Consider the following 16231-nt stretch of genomic DNA (forward strand, 5'->3'; position numbering starts at 1 on the left):
TTTAACAAAAACAATTATTTTTTAAATGTAGCCAAAGCGTCATTAGTTACGGAAACACAACACGAAGAAGCACTGCAGAAACTCCAAGCTCTTGAAGATTCTACCAAATATAGACGTACAGAAGAACAAGAAGTGATTGTTACACAAAAGCCAAACTTCATTGTGCAACTGAATGGTCCTTCAAAATTAGTGGAAGGCCAATCAGCTCATTACGAATGTCGTATCGAACCGTATCCAGATCCAAACCTGAAAATCGAATGGTTCCATAATGGTAAACCACTTACCACAGGCCACAGGTTTAGAACAACTTATGATTTTGGCTTTGCTGCTCTGGATATTCTTACTGTTTACGGAGAGGATACTGGTGAGTATACCTGCCGTGCTACAAACAAGCTGGGACAAGCAACCTCTTCTGTCAAACTCAATGTTCAAGGTAATTTTTTACTTTGCTATTGATTCTTAGATTACACCTTCAAATTTTTATATGTCAATTTTATTTTATTTTGATAAATTTAAACATCGGTTGATAAATCTCATTTATATTTTAATTGTGGCAAGCTTTTCTATTCATTTTTATCGTTTTAATGTGTTTTTCTAAAACCTTTTAATGTGCTAAATTGTTTTTTATTTTTCACTTTAGAATTAAAGCGTAGTTCTCAATCTTTCGTGGAAAATGTTTTCAGATTAGGCATTGAAAATTCTTATCTTGAAAAAATAGTACAAGACTTAGGGCTGCCGAAATGAAAAGTAATTTTCTGTTTATAATTTAAAAGAATGTTCTTATTTAGCTATTTACCATTTTTTCAGCTCGTTCTTCAATTATTCGCGATACTCAACACAAAGAGGCACTGCAAAAAATACAATATTTGGAAGATGACTCTCGATACAAAAAAACCACCGAAGAAGAAGTTTCAGTAACTGAGAAACCTCAGTTTGGACGTCCTCTAAAAAATGTAGAGCATTTACCTGAAGGCAAGCTTGCTCATCTTGAGGCTACTCTAACCCCTGTTAATGATCCAACAATGAAAGTGGAATGGTTTAGGAATGGAAGGCCAATTCCTCAGGGTAATTATTTAATTAGGAATACAATTTTTTTATGTTTAAAGGTCCTGTGTATCTTTAACAAATTAATCGGTGAAGAATGCAGATTCGTCTGTACTGACCCTGATTCTCGAGCGTAAATAAAAGTGGACAAACTATTCAAATTAAGTAAGGATATCTCAGACAAAAATGCAGAATTTATCTGTTCTGGCTCTGATTCTTGAACATAAATAAAATAAACAATTCAGCTTCTCAAATTAAAGAATATTAATTTTTATCATATTTTTCTTAGTCACCTTTGATTGCCAATCTGTTACCCGATTGTAAAGGACGAATTTGGTGTTGAGCAAACTTTTGTTTCTTTCAAGTGGCAGCCCTTCTATTTGAGTTTTGTATCTGGCGATTCTGTGGTTGTCCGCTTTCCATATAACTTGAATTGTTGAAGTGATTTCGCTAGAGGGTTTTTAGTTCTTTGTCACACTTTGCAGGTTCTGTTGTTCGTGAATAACGTTCAGTATCCGTCCAGACTGCGAGTTCTGTGCATTTGTTACTTTAACTTCGGTTTGTAGCATTTTTAACCGCTGTATGTATAGTCAGGGTAAATAAGTAGTTGGGCGGGGTAGAATGTGGTGAAATTCTATGTTTTAAGTTACCTGATGCAGTCTATAATCTGATGTTATTCACCTTCTACAATACAAAGCATACAAAGCCCAGTATGTATGCAAAGCCGTCATGGTCTCCTAGTTGTAATATGCTCTTTTGTGTGAATGTGTTCATGTAGAAGTATGCGGAGGGCAAATCTATCTAAAGCTACACGAGGCTCTCTGCCATTTCGGTGTGTCTTCCTTCATACTTTAAATCTGTTAGTAGAGCTAAGGTAAGGTTTGATGATGCAAGCTGTTAATGATGTACCTAGTTAGGAAGTCAGAGAATGTTGAACAATGGCTTAGCTTCTTTTTTGAATTAAGGATGTTAATTAATGAGGGCTAAAAGCAGAAATTGGCAGTGTGTTCTCTAAATAAATTCATTTAGGCGTTTCCATTTGGCGTTTTGGGCAGAGATTAAAACGGTGGTATCGTGCGCACTCGTTAAGTGCGTTATAGTTAAGGTCTAGTCGACAGCCAATCTTTGTGTGTCCATATTGTCAGTTCGTGCAATGGAGGGAGGATACGAGACGATTTTCTTCTGGTGTCTACGGTGGTTCAGAGTAGTAGAGGTGTGTAAGCTAAAAGTAAGTGGTTTTACCTCTTAGCTACTATTTTCTAATGCTACGGCGCAGGGAGAGTTTAGAACTGGTGAAAGTGTCAAATTTCTTATTCATCAACTTTATGTCAGAGAGTTTGTGAAGGGATAATTTTGTGATAGGTCTTCTAACATTTCTTTGACTTCGACTGAGATTGGAATACGCTAATTACAGATCATTTTTACACAGGATTTAAGAAAGTCTAATATTGTGTATTTGTATCGTCATATAATTTAGTTTGTTTTCTGAATTTATCTGGCTTTTTAAGAATTTGAATTTGCATCTGCTCAGCTGCGTCTAAAGTGATGTGTGTATTGTATTTTTAATATCTTTTATTATCGTCCGATAGTTTTCTTGGTCCATTCAAAAAATTGGGGTACTTGATTTGCTGTTAAGTGTGCAGGTCGACATGCAGTGAGTCAATTCGTCTGCTTCAATGTTAGAGGTGCAAATTTATTATAAGTTGGGTAATTTGTATGGTTGAGTTGGTTTTAAGGTTGGTTAATTCATTTCGTTTTTTGGTGTAATAGACTAAGTTTCGTCGATTTGCATTTTTTCACAATGGAAAGTTAATTTTTTAATTTCACTTCATAATGTTATTTATTACAGTTTTTGTATTTTATCAATTACTGTAGGATTGAACTCTTCACCATCTTCATTTGTATTTTGTTGGTATTCTCTACACCTCTTGGACCCGCTGAGTTATTACTTTTTATTTTCTACTGCTCATATTAATGAGCGTGTTCGTTTTCTTCAACGGACGCAATTTGCCTAACTATTTTCAGTTATTATTAAATTTTGTTTCAGTACAATTAAAGTATTTTTGTTTTTTTTTAAAGGGCACAGATTTAAAACTACCTATGACTTTGGTTTTGTCGCATTGGATGTGCTGTATGCTTACGCTGAAGATTCGGGCACTTACATGTGCAGAGCAACTAATGCTGCTGGTGAAGCGATCACTACGTGTTCTGTAACAGTAGATTGTAAGTTTATCCTGCAATTATACAAAAATTGCATCGCTTTATGTCTATGTCGTTGTGGAAAAATGAATTTATTCAGAAGCTGACCAATATTATACTTTGAAAAGTCCCATTTAAGAAATTTATAGTTCACCACGCAGGTGTATGAGGAAGGACCTTCGAAGTTACGTGCAATACAGTGCTATGACTGCATATTATGACTTTCTGTTGGATTTCATAAAAAAAAAAAAAAAAAACGAAAGGTTCAGCTAGAACAGAAAACTTTAATGTAACTAAAATATACAAAGATATTAACACCACATATGTAAAAAGAAAAAAAATCACATGGTGGAAATGCATACCGATCATATAAATTCAAATTAATTCTAATACTTTCCAATATTTTATATGTATATTGAATTCTGAATAGCGTCATTTTTTTTATTTATTTATTTATTTTATTTTACCCCTGCAGTTAAAACTGAACAGAACGTTTTTGTACCAAACCTATTGCAAACTGCTTAATACCTCATTTTTCTCATTAAACTAAGAAGCTCGTATGTTGAAAGATTAGGACTATTAATATTATGAATACTGATAAATACAACAGATCAGCATAATGATGAACAATTATTTAATCAAGTAATTGCAAAAAAATAAAATAATAATAATATCAAATACCAACATCACCTGTAATTCATGTGACGGCTTCAATATGTAATTTTATTAATTTTTTTTCATTCTTTGTAATGTAATTTCACGGATGAATTTATTATTAAATTATGCGATGGTATCATGTTGAATTTCCTCCTTGAGTCGCTCAATAAATTAGTGGCTTCTGCTATTGCAAAAACAGAAAAAATATTCACTTTGTTTGAGTATAAATTACAAAGTAAAAAACTCACAAGTTAGTAAAGAAGATTTTTTTCTTTTGTTTTGTTAAGTGTAATTATAATATTTATGAAGGCCAAAACAAGAGAAACATTAATGCTTTAAACATATTTGTGCTTTTTTTGCTGGAATGAACGTAAACAAAATACAGAGATTTGTCAATCATTGAAACTTCAGCGCCAAATTGAAATTTTTCACACAATGTTTTCTCATTTCTTTTTATTTGACATATCAGCAGAAAAGATAACATTCTCCTGCTCTTTTGTTTTTCTACTTCGCAAATTATTTATGAAGGCGTCTTCAGTTTATTCAATATAAATTATGAGGCTTCAATGGAAAAAGAAGTATTTAAATGTTAGCATCCATAAGCTGGTTGATTTTCTTGACAATTCAAAAACATTGTTACTGTTCAAATCATTAGAAGTTGTTCAAATCTGATTTAATTTTATCTGAATGTTAAATGTTTAATGCCCACTATTAATGAAACTAGCACAAAGCTGAATCACTTTAGAAGAAAGCCTGTCCTTAATCCTTCCGCCCAAAAGAGCCCTTAAATATGTTTTCTTGGAAAAATGTTGGAAATAATTTTTAAATACACAAATAATCATTTTGCGGACATCTTTAAAGCAAAAGGTTGGCGATGTTTTTAGAAAAAATCCACAACAAGGGCCCTTCCGGTTGGGAGATTTTATCCTAAGCTTGCTGTAGCCGAGTTGTGTGACGCAAAATGTTTCTCAGCCAATTCTACAAGACCTATTGATAAAAGTTGCGATTGAAACAGTCATTAAAATAAATTGGTATAACTAATTTATAAAGACTTTAGGCTTGTAGGGAAATCACGAAAACTTATCATAATTTTCAATGTTTAAAAAATACTTCCTATTGTAAAAAAATTGATTTTCAGCTAAGGAAGGCCTGCAATTAGGAACATTAGATGAGCAGAGACTCAAGAAGATCAGAGAACTGGAACATTATGAGAGGCCTCAACCAGAGGAGATAGAACCTATTGCACAAAAACCGGTGTTTATAACACCCTTAAACAGGTACACAAATTAAAATAACTTTGTTTTTATTCTATTGTATAAAAAATATTACTAGTTATTCTATTTTATTAATAATATGCTTTAAAATTTTATAGGCGCTTGAACCTTTCAACCAAAAATAATTACTTAATTCACTTCAACAAAATAATAACTGATTTTATCCATCTGTTAATTGAGCGTTTCTTGTTTCCTAGTTTGGAGAACTTAAAGGAAGGAGAACATGCACATTTAGAATGCCGTGTAGAACCCATTAATGACCCCACTATGAAGGTAGAATGGTTCATGAATGGAAAATCAATAAAAACTGGCCACAGGTTCAGAACAACTCATGATTTTGGTTATGTAGCACTTGATATTCTATATGTTTATGCTGAAGATTCAGGCACTTATATGTGTAAAGCTACAAACAATATGGGTGAAGCTGTCAATACCAGCAACATCAAAGTCCAATGTAAGCACAACACTTCCATTCTCTCTCTAGCCCGTTCTATTCCTTCAAACTTGCTTAATGTTCGAATAATTTTCATAGCTCGACGAAACATTTTATTGGATACTCAGCATCCTGAGGGTTTGGAGAAAATCCGTGAACTTGAAGCTCAGGGACATCCTCAGCGGTTAGAAATTGAAGAACCCCTGCCAACGCCACCCAGATTTGTTACCGAATTAAGAGGAACAACTGAAATTGCAGAAGGTCATACTGCACACTTTGAGGCGCAAATTGAACCGTTACATGATCCTAATTTAAGAGTTGAAGTATATCACAATAACAAACCTCTTGGATCTGCTTCGAGATTCCATATCACATTTGATTTTGGTTACTTCGCCTTGGACATTGGTCATTGCCTTCCTTCTGATGCTGGAGAATATACAGTGAAAGCAATCAATAAGCTAGGTTCCTGTGTATCTTCTACAAAACTCAAAGTTAAGGGTAAGTTATTCTAATAACATAATGGGCAAACATATGTATTTTAAGCGTCATGTAATCAGTAATTTTTTATCTTAAGATGAATTATATTTACCAAACGGATATTTTACATACTGCGTCTAATTCACTTTTACCATTCTTACTTAAAATCAGTTCAGTTTAAGAAAAATATTGGTAAATCTTCCAGTTATAAATTATGCAATTTAAAAATTTGTGAAAATCAGTAATATCTGTTTATTTATTTAACAGAAAAGAGCAGCATAATCATAGAGTCACAACGACCAGAAGGTTTAGAGAAAATTAAACAATTGGAGGCAGCTGGCCCAGCGCAAAGACCAGAAATTCCAGAACCTGTGACGAGACAAAGACCAGTTTTTACTCAACCATTACAAAATATTGATAGTATATCTGAAGCTCAAACTGCTCATTTTGAATGTAGGTTGATACCAGTGGGTGACCCCACACTGAAAGTAGAGTGGTTTAGAAATGAGAAACCATTGGAGGATAGTGAGTAAAATTTTCATCTTTTGGAAAAATAAAAACCAAGATTATTATCTATAGTGAATGCTCACATTTTGTGTTGTTAGGTTCAAGAATCACGAAGACCCACGATTTTGGTTATGTATCGATGGATATGACTCATGTAAGAGCAGAAGATGAGGGAGTGTACATGTGCCGAGCTTCAAACGCTCTTGGAGAAGCTGTTACCACTGCATCAATGAAAATAAGAAGTTAGCACTTTTTGTATACTTTCATTTACAAACTCTCAACGTTTTATTTTTACCTAAAATATAGAAGTGGAGTTTGTTTAGAATTAGTATTATTTATTTTATTATTTTTTAGTATCACACTTAAATTTAATTGCAGCCAAAGCTAGTATTCAGAGTGAAACTCAACATCCAGAAGGAATGAGAAAGATTCGTCAACTTGAAGAGGGGCGTGAAGTGTTAAGACATGATGAACCAGATCAAGCGTTTGAGAAACCTATTTTCACACAGTTATTGACTGGACCATCTGAATTATGGGAAGGCCAGAGAGCACACTTCGAAGCAAGAGTGGTACCAGTCGGAGATCCAACGATGAGATATCAATGGTTCCATAACGGTGTGGAACTTAAAATGGGCAAGTAAAACTTTAATTAATTCAAAACATAAGTAGAGTAAAGAATAAAAGAAGTAGTACCTTTAGTATTATTAAAAAGCTATTATACTGGTTCTATGATTTAAAAAACTGAAACCGTAGTGGTAAAATGTTCAAGCTATTTTTTTTTTTTAAATTAAAACGAAGTTATTTTTTTTCAGGATCTCGTTTCCATGTTACGCAAGATTTTGGATTTGTAACTCTTGACATAATGTCCACTGTCCCGGAAGATTCCGGTGTTTATATGTGCAAAGCCATTAATGCGGCAGGAGAAGCTGTATCTTCTACAACCCTAAAAGTCAAACGTAATTATTATTATTATAACATTTATTTAGTAACCGTGTTTAGTCGTTGTTAATTCATAATTGTCGCCTTTTGATTGTCAAATGACTTTCTCTTAGGCATTTTTATTCGTCCAGTCCATCATATCTTCAATCTTTAACATGATTATCTCACACACAAGATATATATATATATAAACGAGAAAATTGACATACCCGTTGAAAACTTAGAGCACCCGTAAAAATAAATTCCCAAATGTTTTAAGAAACGTCACACATCTAGAAGTTCTCTGAGGAATAGAATTGCTTATGAGCTTAAGGAAATTTTGGTAACTTTCATTGATGGTTACCTGATATAACTTTATTTTCGTACTATGTTATTTTTTCAAATTAAGGCGCCACAACATCTGAAGTGATTAAAGCTCCGGAGCTTTTTTCAGTGCACTGCCGGCTTTCGGATGATGTTTTACAACACTATTCACCAGGGGGCAGTGAGCTGTAAGAAGCTCCTAGAAAGATCCCTAGAAGAATCTAAGGGTCAGCAGCTGGACGAACGTTATTGGTCATATCTTCGAGTGCCAATGAAATATTTTGAAGTTTCCGCTGTTTTCGAGTTTTTATAACCTGGTGTGCGCGTATCGTAGGGAAATTTCTCCCAATATTTCATCTAGACCGTGCAAATTTAAACACCTCTAAAAATTTCATTTTAAAGATCTGTAAGGTTTTCTTATAGATATTATATATCATTCCTTCCACTTGCAGCAAGAAGGAAGAGACAGTAAAACTATATGTAATTATTATGTACATTATCATTAAAACTAAGTTTTTGGTTTAGTAAAATTTAAAAAATATTTATGCTTCTTAAAGAACGTTAATAATAAATTAACCTGAATTCAGCTGAACTAAGGATGTTAAAACTAAAGATATGAATTGTTTTTTATAAACCGGTTCATAACAGTACTATTTTCTTGCAGCAAGATCTGCAATATCTGGCGAACCCTTACAACCAGATGCGTGGCAGAAGATCCAACTGAAAGAGGCGGAAATGAGTAGGGTACCAGAAGGGATCATAGAAACTACCCCTCAAATGGCTCCTGTATTCACAAAACATCTCACTAATGCAGATAAGTTGATAGAAGGTGCCCATGTTTATCTTGATGCTCAAGTAGAACCAAAGGCAGATCCAAATCTTAAGATAGAATGGTTTAAAAATGGAAAACCACTTACAACAGGTAAAAAAATTAAGAAAAATGATTGATTTTTCAATAAAAGATGAAAAATATTTGTTTTCCCCGCATTATTATTATTTCAGGTGCCAGAATACGAACCACTTTTGACTTTGGTTTGGTTACTTTGTCTGTTAATTGCGTAAGGCCAGATGATTCTGCCATCTACACTTGCAAAGCAACGAATCTCCTTGGCGAAGCAGTGTCCACCTGCACTATAAAAGTTGAAGGTATAAATTATCGTGATTTTGTATTACTTTATCTAAAAAAGAAAGTGCGATCATGCCAGTTGTTTAGCTTATAATATATTCATTCTGTTTTTGTGAATCAATTTACCTTCAAATACTCAATCGCCTAAAATTTAATGTCTGGCTTCTAGACCAACTTAAGAGAAAAAAATATAAGGTGGCATTCTTACACGCAAGGAAATTTAAAGTAATTTAAATTAAAAGCTATTTCTGTTTTTATAAGATCGTCACTGGCTACTTGGCAATTCACTGAGGCCGGAGGCACTGCCCTTGATTGATGCACTCGAAGGTCCTAAAGATGCTGGTCGTGGTGATATACCAGAACCTGTGTTTGAAGGGCCAGTCTTTATCTCTCACCTGAATAATGTTGTATGTCAGGAAGGGGAGAATTCACATTTCGAGTGTCGTGTTGAACCAGCGAAAGATCCGACTCTTAATATCGGTAAGTATATACTGACGCCTAGAAAAATACAGGTGTTATTCAAGAATTAGCATGACTTCTTTCATTTTGTAATCTGAAATGAAGCACAAAATAACTATAGTATTTTATAACTTACAGAATTCTTTGCTAACGGAAAACCACTACCAACTGGTGCTCGTTTCAAAGGTAATCATGACTTCGGATTTGTCACGCTTGACATAAATTCTTGCTATGCCGAAGATTCTGGTATTTATACAGTCAAGGCAACAAATAGCAAAGGGCAAGCTTCCACATCTGGTTCACTCAGATGTACAGGTAAGTACAGAGTTTTTAAAGATATATTTAAATTGTACTATTTCAGTATAAAACTGGTCATATATGCGTTAAATTGCAGGAAAGAGTGATATATACTTACAAACGCAGCATCCTCAAGGCCAAGCTGGTCTCGAAAAAGTGCAAGAGGTGGAAAGTGCCTACGCAGACAAATTACAGAAACCAATATCTGCAGCCGAAATACCTTATCCTAAGCCAGTGTGGACGACACCACTGAATCCAGAATTTAAACTGGGAGAATCTCAGCCACTTCATCTAGAAGCCACCGTTGAACCTAAAGATGATCCGAATCTCAAGATAGAATGGTTCTTCAATGGCAAATCTCTGTCTCATGGTTAGAACTATACTCTGAAAAATTATCTACCAAACGTACGCGAAATTGTTCAGTTGCCTTAAAAATAAATTCAAAAAATCCATTAAGAATCATGGAGTATTTTGTAGTAGCTTAAACATAATTACTTCTGTAGCTAGATAAGCTAACACTCTAATAATGACCTACTTTTATTTCAAATTATTATTATTATTATTATTTTAAATCCTAAATTTATGTATTTTCAAACTTAATAAAAGATCAGAAATTAAAATTATATCTATTTCTGAGCAATATTAATCCTAATGGATGACGACATTAGCAGTAATTTAATTTCAGAATTGCTTTTCTAATTAAATAGGTTCCAGATTTAAGATGACGTCAGAGTTTGGATTTGTTACATTTGACCTAACTGACGTATACGAAAGAGACCAGGGTATTTATACATGCAAGGCCTGGAACAAAGCTGGTGAAGCATTTACTTCAACTACAGTATATTGTACTGGAAAGGAAGGATTAATTGAAAGAACACAACACCCGAAAGGGCAAGAAGGTCTTGGAAAAATACAAGAATTAGAGGAATCTCTCAAGAAGGATTTATCCAAACCACTTGAAACCGACGAAGGACAACCTCCAGTTTTTACATCCCAGGTTATTTAACAAATAATATTAACCTTTGTAAATAATTCGTGTATCACATTTAACATCACTTTTCTCTTTCATACTCTGTAGCGATAGAATATTTTTAAATATGTCATAAACATTTATTTTCTTGTTACCTTGAAAAATTATTGCATCTACAAATAGAATATAACAATAATTTAAAACACATTTTAACACAAATAAGATTTTTTTGTAAGATTTAAAAAAAACAGTAGCTTGTGAAAATAAAAGGGCATATGAATATAAATTAAAATTTCTTAAAAGGACCATAAAAATTCGAATTTAAGTGCTTCAAAATTCTCATCAGTTTATCATCCATTTAAAAGTTATAACCCTGTTTTGATTAAACGTTGACTTTGTCTTCTATTATAGTTCCAAAATTTAAGTAATTTAAGTGAAGGAGAGATTGCTCATTTTGAGGCGTCCTTAACACCTGTGGGGGACCAAACTATGATTGTAGAATGGTTTTATAATGGCAAAACACTTGAAGCAAGTAAGCTGCTTAAATTCAATGTAAGATTGTATGGTTTGAAAATTTGAACAGTAGACTTATTGTACCTTTTGCTTAGGTCACAGGATAAGAACAGTACATGCCTTTGGTATGGTGGTTCTTGAAATCCTAGGTACCAAGATAGAAGATTCTGGCACATACACCTGTCGTGCTACAAATAAATGGGGTCAAGCAGAAATATCAGTAACGCTGGAATGTATTGATATTTCAAAGGGGCAAAAACCTACTTTTACAACTCATATAAAGGTATTTAACAGTATTAATTTCAATAATAATATTAATGTTTATGTGAATTCCTATATGTTTGTAAATATATGTGTTTATTTCAGATGGTTGTCATGTTTCATACATTAGTTATTTAAGAAGCATGTGGTATATCATCCTGATGTACCTACATTATTTACTTTTAATATATATATATATATATATATTTTAAATTAAAAAAAATATAATATATATATATATATATTTCTAACAGTTAGAAACTGGTTTGAATAAAAAAATCGACTACCTCAAAAGAGATGCTATTATGTAAAGAACAACCTCTATTTTTTATTCAGCTTCTTACTGGCATTCTTAGTATCACGCATTCAACAATAAATGATGTTTTTTAATTAAATTTACACTTCGTTATAATACATAATTATTTCTTAATAGTAACAAAAAAAAGTCTTGACAAGACTCTAGTTTCTCTTACAATTCTCAATTTTTTAACTAATAAATTTTTCAAAATCCAAATTTTAAAACATATTTAATTTTTATTAACATCATTCAGATTGTAAAACTCACATTTTTCTGAAATATTTTACTTTCAATCTATCCCCATTTCTCTGCAGAATACCCTCATTACAAATTTCATAGAAAATTAATTCAAATTAAAGTTATGGATTTACTGTATTCAGTATTTACGAATTTTAGTAAATACTGAAAACATTCCGAAAAGGTCCCTGAAAATTTAAAAATTGATTCAGTACTGTGATACTTTCGATTGTGAAATTATCTCCCAACTCTGTGTATGTTCTCCACGGTGCATTCAACCTTACTTTAGACCGTACATTGTATGAATTGAGAAGTCTTCCTTCCCTTTCTTACAGATCGAAGTTTCCTGGATAATGTTTGCATAAACGTTAGACAACAAAAGGTGAAAGTCTTCCATAAAAGTCAGCAAGTAATTATTACAGTTAGGTGGACACTTGGTTAAGACTTAATCGAAACATAAAGTTAAAACAATCCTGCAATTTTTGGTTTTTGAAGTACTTTGAATATCCATCATTTTTAAAAAACAATTTTTCGATTCAGGGTACCTCACAGCGGGTTTATTCGATGAAATTTTTTGATGTATTCATGATACCTCTAAATTCCCGTTTTGAGATGCCGTATGTAAGAAAAGCGGTTTTCAAATTAACCTGTGATGTATTGCTGTCACTCAAAGTGAAATAGAATTGAATATCTAATATTCCAAGCTGAAGAAAATGGCTGGTAAGAAATGTGAATATCTTGAAAGAGTGTACTTCTAGATATTCTCAACGACAATATCGGAGTGTAAAGTAACTCTTAGTATTAAAAGCAAGATTTTTGCTTGGAACTTTGTGAAAATCATTAATTGCATAGGTGATTGATAAAGCAAATTTCTTGAACAGTTTTTAAACTTTCTAAAATGTTTACAACCACGGGCAACTTTCTATATTGCATTTCTACTTATTGTATTTTATGCAGTAGTTTGTAGAGAATTTCTGTTAGAAAAACTTTGCTACTTTAAGTAATTCCTTCATCTAGTCGAAACAATATCACAATTATTTACAGTTGTTTGTCGCTTTAAAAGTTAGTGGTAACATTTTGCTATTGTGGAAAATTCCTACTTAATTCTTTCGAAAGACTTCTTAAAAATTATATACAGTGAACGATTACGGTAATACAACTAAATATAAAATTTTGCATTATTATAAAAATATGAATTGATGTGATGTTTTGTTAGTTCAGTTGTTTGCTTTATAATTAAAGTAGTTGGAATTCAATAATTTACAATTAAAAAGAACCCACTGTTTCCTCATATACCCTGTTTAACTATGTTTACATAGTGATACTATCTTTACAAAATACGATCTATTTTTGATGGCCGTAGACAAAAAACATTTCTTGGCATGTGGTAAATAGTAATTCGATATAAGTTCTCAAACAAATAAATGTACTGTAACATTTTCTATATCTACAATTTTTTTATTTATTTTTATTTTGTTAGAGTGTGGAAGGCTTAAAGGACGGTGATTCCGCTCATTTTGAATGTACACTAATCCCGGTGGGTGATCCTACAATGAGAGTTGAATGGTTCCATAACGGTCGTCCGATAAGACACTCTACAAGAATAAAACAAGTCTCCGATTTCGGATTTGTAGTAATGGACATTGCTTACACTCAAAGCCATGATTCAGGAGAATATGTCTGCAGAGCAAAGAACAAGTAAGAACTGCACCATTCGAAGATTCAACCGTATCGTAATTTTAACATCATTAATAATTAAAAAATAAATATTAATAATGGACTAACGATCTTAGTTTGCAGCAACTTGTCTTCTTCTTATTTCCTTTAATGGATAGATTCGTGTTTGATACTTTTAAGAGAAAAATTTCCCAAAATACGAAATTTCATTCTGTAATAATTTCAATTATTTTTGTCAAGGTACGGTGAAGACTATACCCGTGCTCACATTAACTGCATTGGCAAAGGAGGGGTATATTTGGAATCATTACAACCTGATTCTCTACAGAAAATTCGTGAACTTGAAAGTTCGGCTGGCCAGCAAGCTCAAGCTCCAAGTACCCCAGTTACAGAACCTCCCAGATTCATTACACAGATTGTTGATGTCACTGCACTGAAAGAAGGCCAAAGTGCTCATTTTGAGGCTAGGTTGACACCAGTTAATGACCCCAATCTAGTGGTAAGTTATCTTATAGAAACCTCTCATTTACTCCAGAAAAATGTTCACACTTAATTTTTAGATATATAATTTATTTATTTGTTTTCACTTAGGTTGAATGGTACTTTAACGGTAAAAAGTTACCTCACGGTCACCGCTACAGAACTTTCCACGACTTTGGTATAGTTATACTCGACATCTTATATTGCTATGCTGAAAACTCTGGCGTATACGAAGCCAGAGCCACTAACCTAGTCGGATCTGATTCTACTAAAGCTACTCTCAAATGTTCGTCAAAGGCTGGTTTAATACTGGAATCCCAATTGCCGGAGGTACTATTAATTAAAAATCTGTTTCAATAGATAGATTATCTTTGAAGTTCGGCCATAATAGTTAATGCTCATCATTTCAGGGCATGGAAGGAGGTCTAGAAAAGATTCAAAGTTTAGAAGATGCAATGATAAAATCACGTGAAGAGCATGTCACTGAGACCAAAGGTCAAGCTCCAGTATTTACTGTTCCCCTTTCCAATATTGACAGCCTTAGAGAAGGAGAAAATGCTCATTTTGAAGCTAGGCTAGTACCAACTGATGATCCTAAGTTGAAGGTAGAGTACTTGAAGTAAAAATTAAATTATTAAAGTATTGTAAATTCTTAGAGAAAATCATTCTTTTTCTCTGTTCAATCATGAATGCTTAAAATTGCATCTAGGTTGAATGGTTCTGGAATAATAAACCACTGAGGACAGGTTCTAGATTTAGAACGTTTTGTGACTTTGGATTTGTTATACTTGAAATATCACCAGTTTATCCTGAAGATTCTGGTGAATATTCCTGTAGAGCATCTAATGAGTATGGACAAGCGGTTACTACTTCCATCATGAAAGTAGAAGGTAATTGTTCAAATAACAAAACAAAAACACATCCCTCAAGTTCACAAGTTATTTACCTATATTTCCACATTAAGGGAGTCCTCTCTGATGTGTCAAAATAAGGTTTTTCTAAATTATAAAAAAAAAAAATCCAGTAACCATAAATATTTTTTTTTTTTTAAATCTAGGAAAGAGAAGTATAATTATCGAATCTCAATTACCAAAAGGTATGGAAGGAACAATCGACAAAATTGCCGAATTGGAAGGTTTGGGGCAATTGCGTGCTCCTGTATTACCAGAAGATGATCTTGGAAAGCCTCCAGAATTCATAACTTCTCCAAATGATATTACACAAGTTGAATATACTCTTGCTCACTTTGAATGCAGATTGACACCAATTAATGATCCCAGCTTAAGAGTTGAATGGTTTCACAATGGCAAGCCACTGACAGCTGGTTCCAGAATAAAAACTATTAATGATTTTGGTTTTGTTATATTAGAAATTGCGCAGATAGATACCAGAGATACAGGACTTTATACCTGCAAGGTTTGTTTCTTTTATATTAATCAAAAATTTAATAATTAGGATGCATAGGAAACAAATTTCGCTTCGCCCTGATTACATCCCTAAAAATAAATGTAAAACAATAGTGATTAAAGGCCTCAATTTCTTCAACGGTCTTGATAAAAAAAGAAATCATTGCATTATTGGCTGTTCTCTAAACGAACAAATTATTTTTTGCGTTTTAAAGATACTGTACTTTAAGCAGAACTAACACATCAGTGTAAAGAATGGATAGTACTAAAGAACTCTTAAGGTGACATCTACATATTAAATTCTCACTATTTTCTATGAGACAAGTAATTTTTTGAATCTACCTCCAAATAAAAACTAACCACAATCATCTGTTTTCCATAAAACCCAGAGGTAAAAATGATTGCAATAAATGAATTTAAGTAATTGTAATAATTAATTTTGAAGAATCATTCTCATTAAAGTTTTTGCCTGCTGCTTTAAACGAAACTGTTTAGTAGTTGAGAGTAACAAGGGAACAATGTGTACTCAGTGTTCTGAGGGAAATACTTTTTTTTAATGCTTTATTGAATACAGAGTTCTGGTACATGGTTAGTAGGAAATCTTACCTTCTGGGAAGGATAAATTTTAAACTTCCTAGTAAAATTTCGGTAAATTTTTCATTTTATATATTATT

At 32.8% G+C, this 16231-nt stretch overlaps 1 protein-coding gene across 3 annotated transcripts in view; it reads left to right on the top strand.

The window, feature by feature from the left end:
- sls (sallimus) overlaps positions 1 to 16231 on the top strand; it is a 256723-nt gene that overhangs the window by 134593 nt on the left and 105899 nt on the right. For all 3 annotated transcript variants that reach the window (XM_074118099.1, XM_074118100.1, XM_074118101.1), the window contains 24 exons: positions 32 to 433; positions 808 to 1065; positions 3124 to 3267; positions 5039 to 5177; positions 5372 to 5628; positions 5707 to 6105; positions 6352 to 6609; positions 6690 to 6833; positions 6970 to 7224; positions 7404 to 7547; positions 8498 to 8755; positions 8836 to 8979; positions 9221 to 9439; positions 9557 to 9733; positions 9813 to 10085; positions 10423 to 10712; positions 11097 to 11217; positions 11294 to 11481; positions 13475 to 13692; positions 13912 to 14170; positions 14263 to 14481; positions 14562 to 14756; positions 14861 to 15041; positions 15209 to 15567. In XM_074118099.1, coding sequence (XP_073974200.1) covers positions 32 to 433; positions 808 to 1065; positions 3124 to 3267; positions 5039 to 5177; positions 5372 to 5628; positions 5707 to 6105; positions 6352 to 6609; positions 6690 to 6833; positions 6970 to 7224; positions 7404 to 7547; positions 8498 to 8755; positions 8836 to 8979; positions 9221 to 9439; positions 9557 to 9733; positions 9813 to 10085; positions 10423 to 10712; positions 11097 to 11217; positions 11294 to 11481; positions 13475 to 13692; positions 13912 to 14170; positions 14263 to 14481; positions 14562 to 14756; positions 14861 to 15041; positions 15209 to 15567 — 5501 coding nt within the window. The remainder of the gene's footprint in view (positions 1 to 31; positions 434 to 807; positions 1066 to 3123; positions 3268 to 5038; positions 5178 to 5371; positions 5629 to 5706; positions 6106 to 6351; positions 6610 to 6689; positions 6834 to 6969; positions 7225 to 7403; positions 7548 to 8497; positions 8756 to 8835; positions 8980 to 9220; positions 9440 to 9556; positions 9734 to 9812; positions 10086 to 10422; positions 10713 to 11096; positions 11218 to 11293; positions 11482 to 13474; positions 13693 to 13911; positions 14171 to 14262; positions 14482 to 14561; positions 14757 to 14860; positions 15042 to 15208; positions 15568 to 16231) is intronic.

The sequence above is a fragment of the Rhodnius prolixus genome, unplaced genomic scaffold (genome assembly GCF_049639745.1).
Source record: "Rhodnius prolixus isolate KJV_2025 unplaced genomic scaffold, Rpr scaffold_2, whole genome shotgun sequence".
Classification (NCBI taxonomy): domain Eukaryota; kingdom Metazoa; phylum Arthropoda; class Insecta; order Hemiptera; family Reduviidae; genus Rhodnius; species Rhodnius prolixus.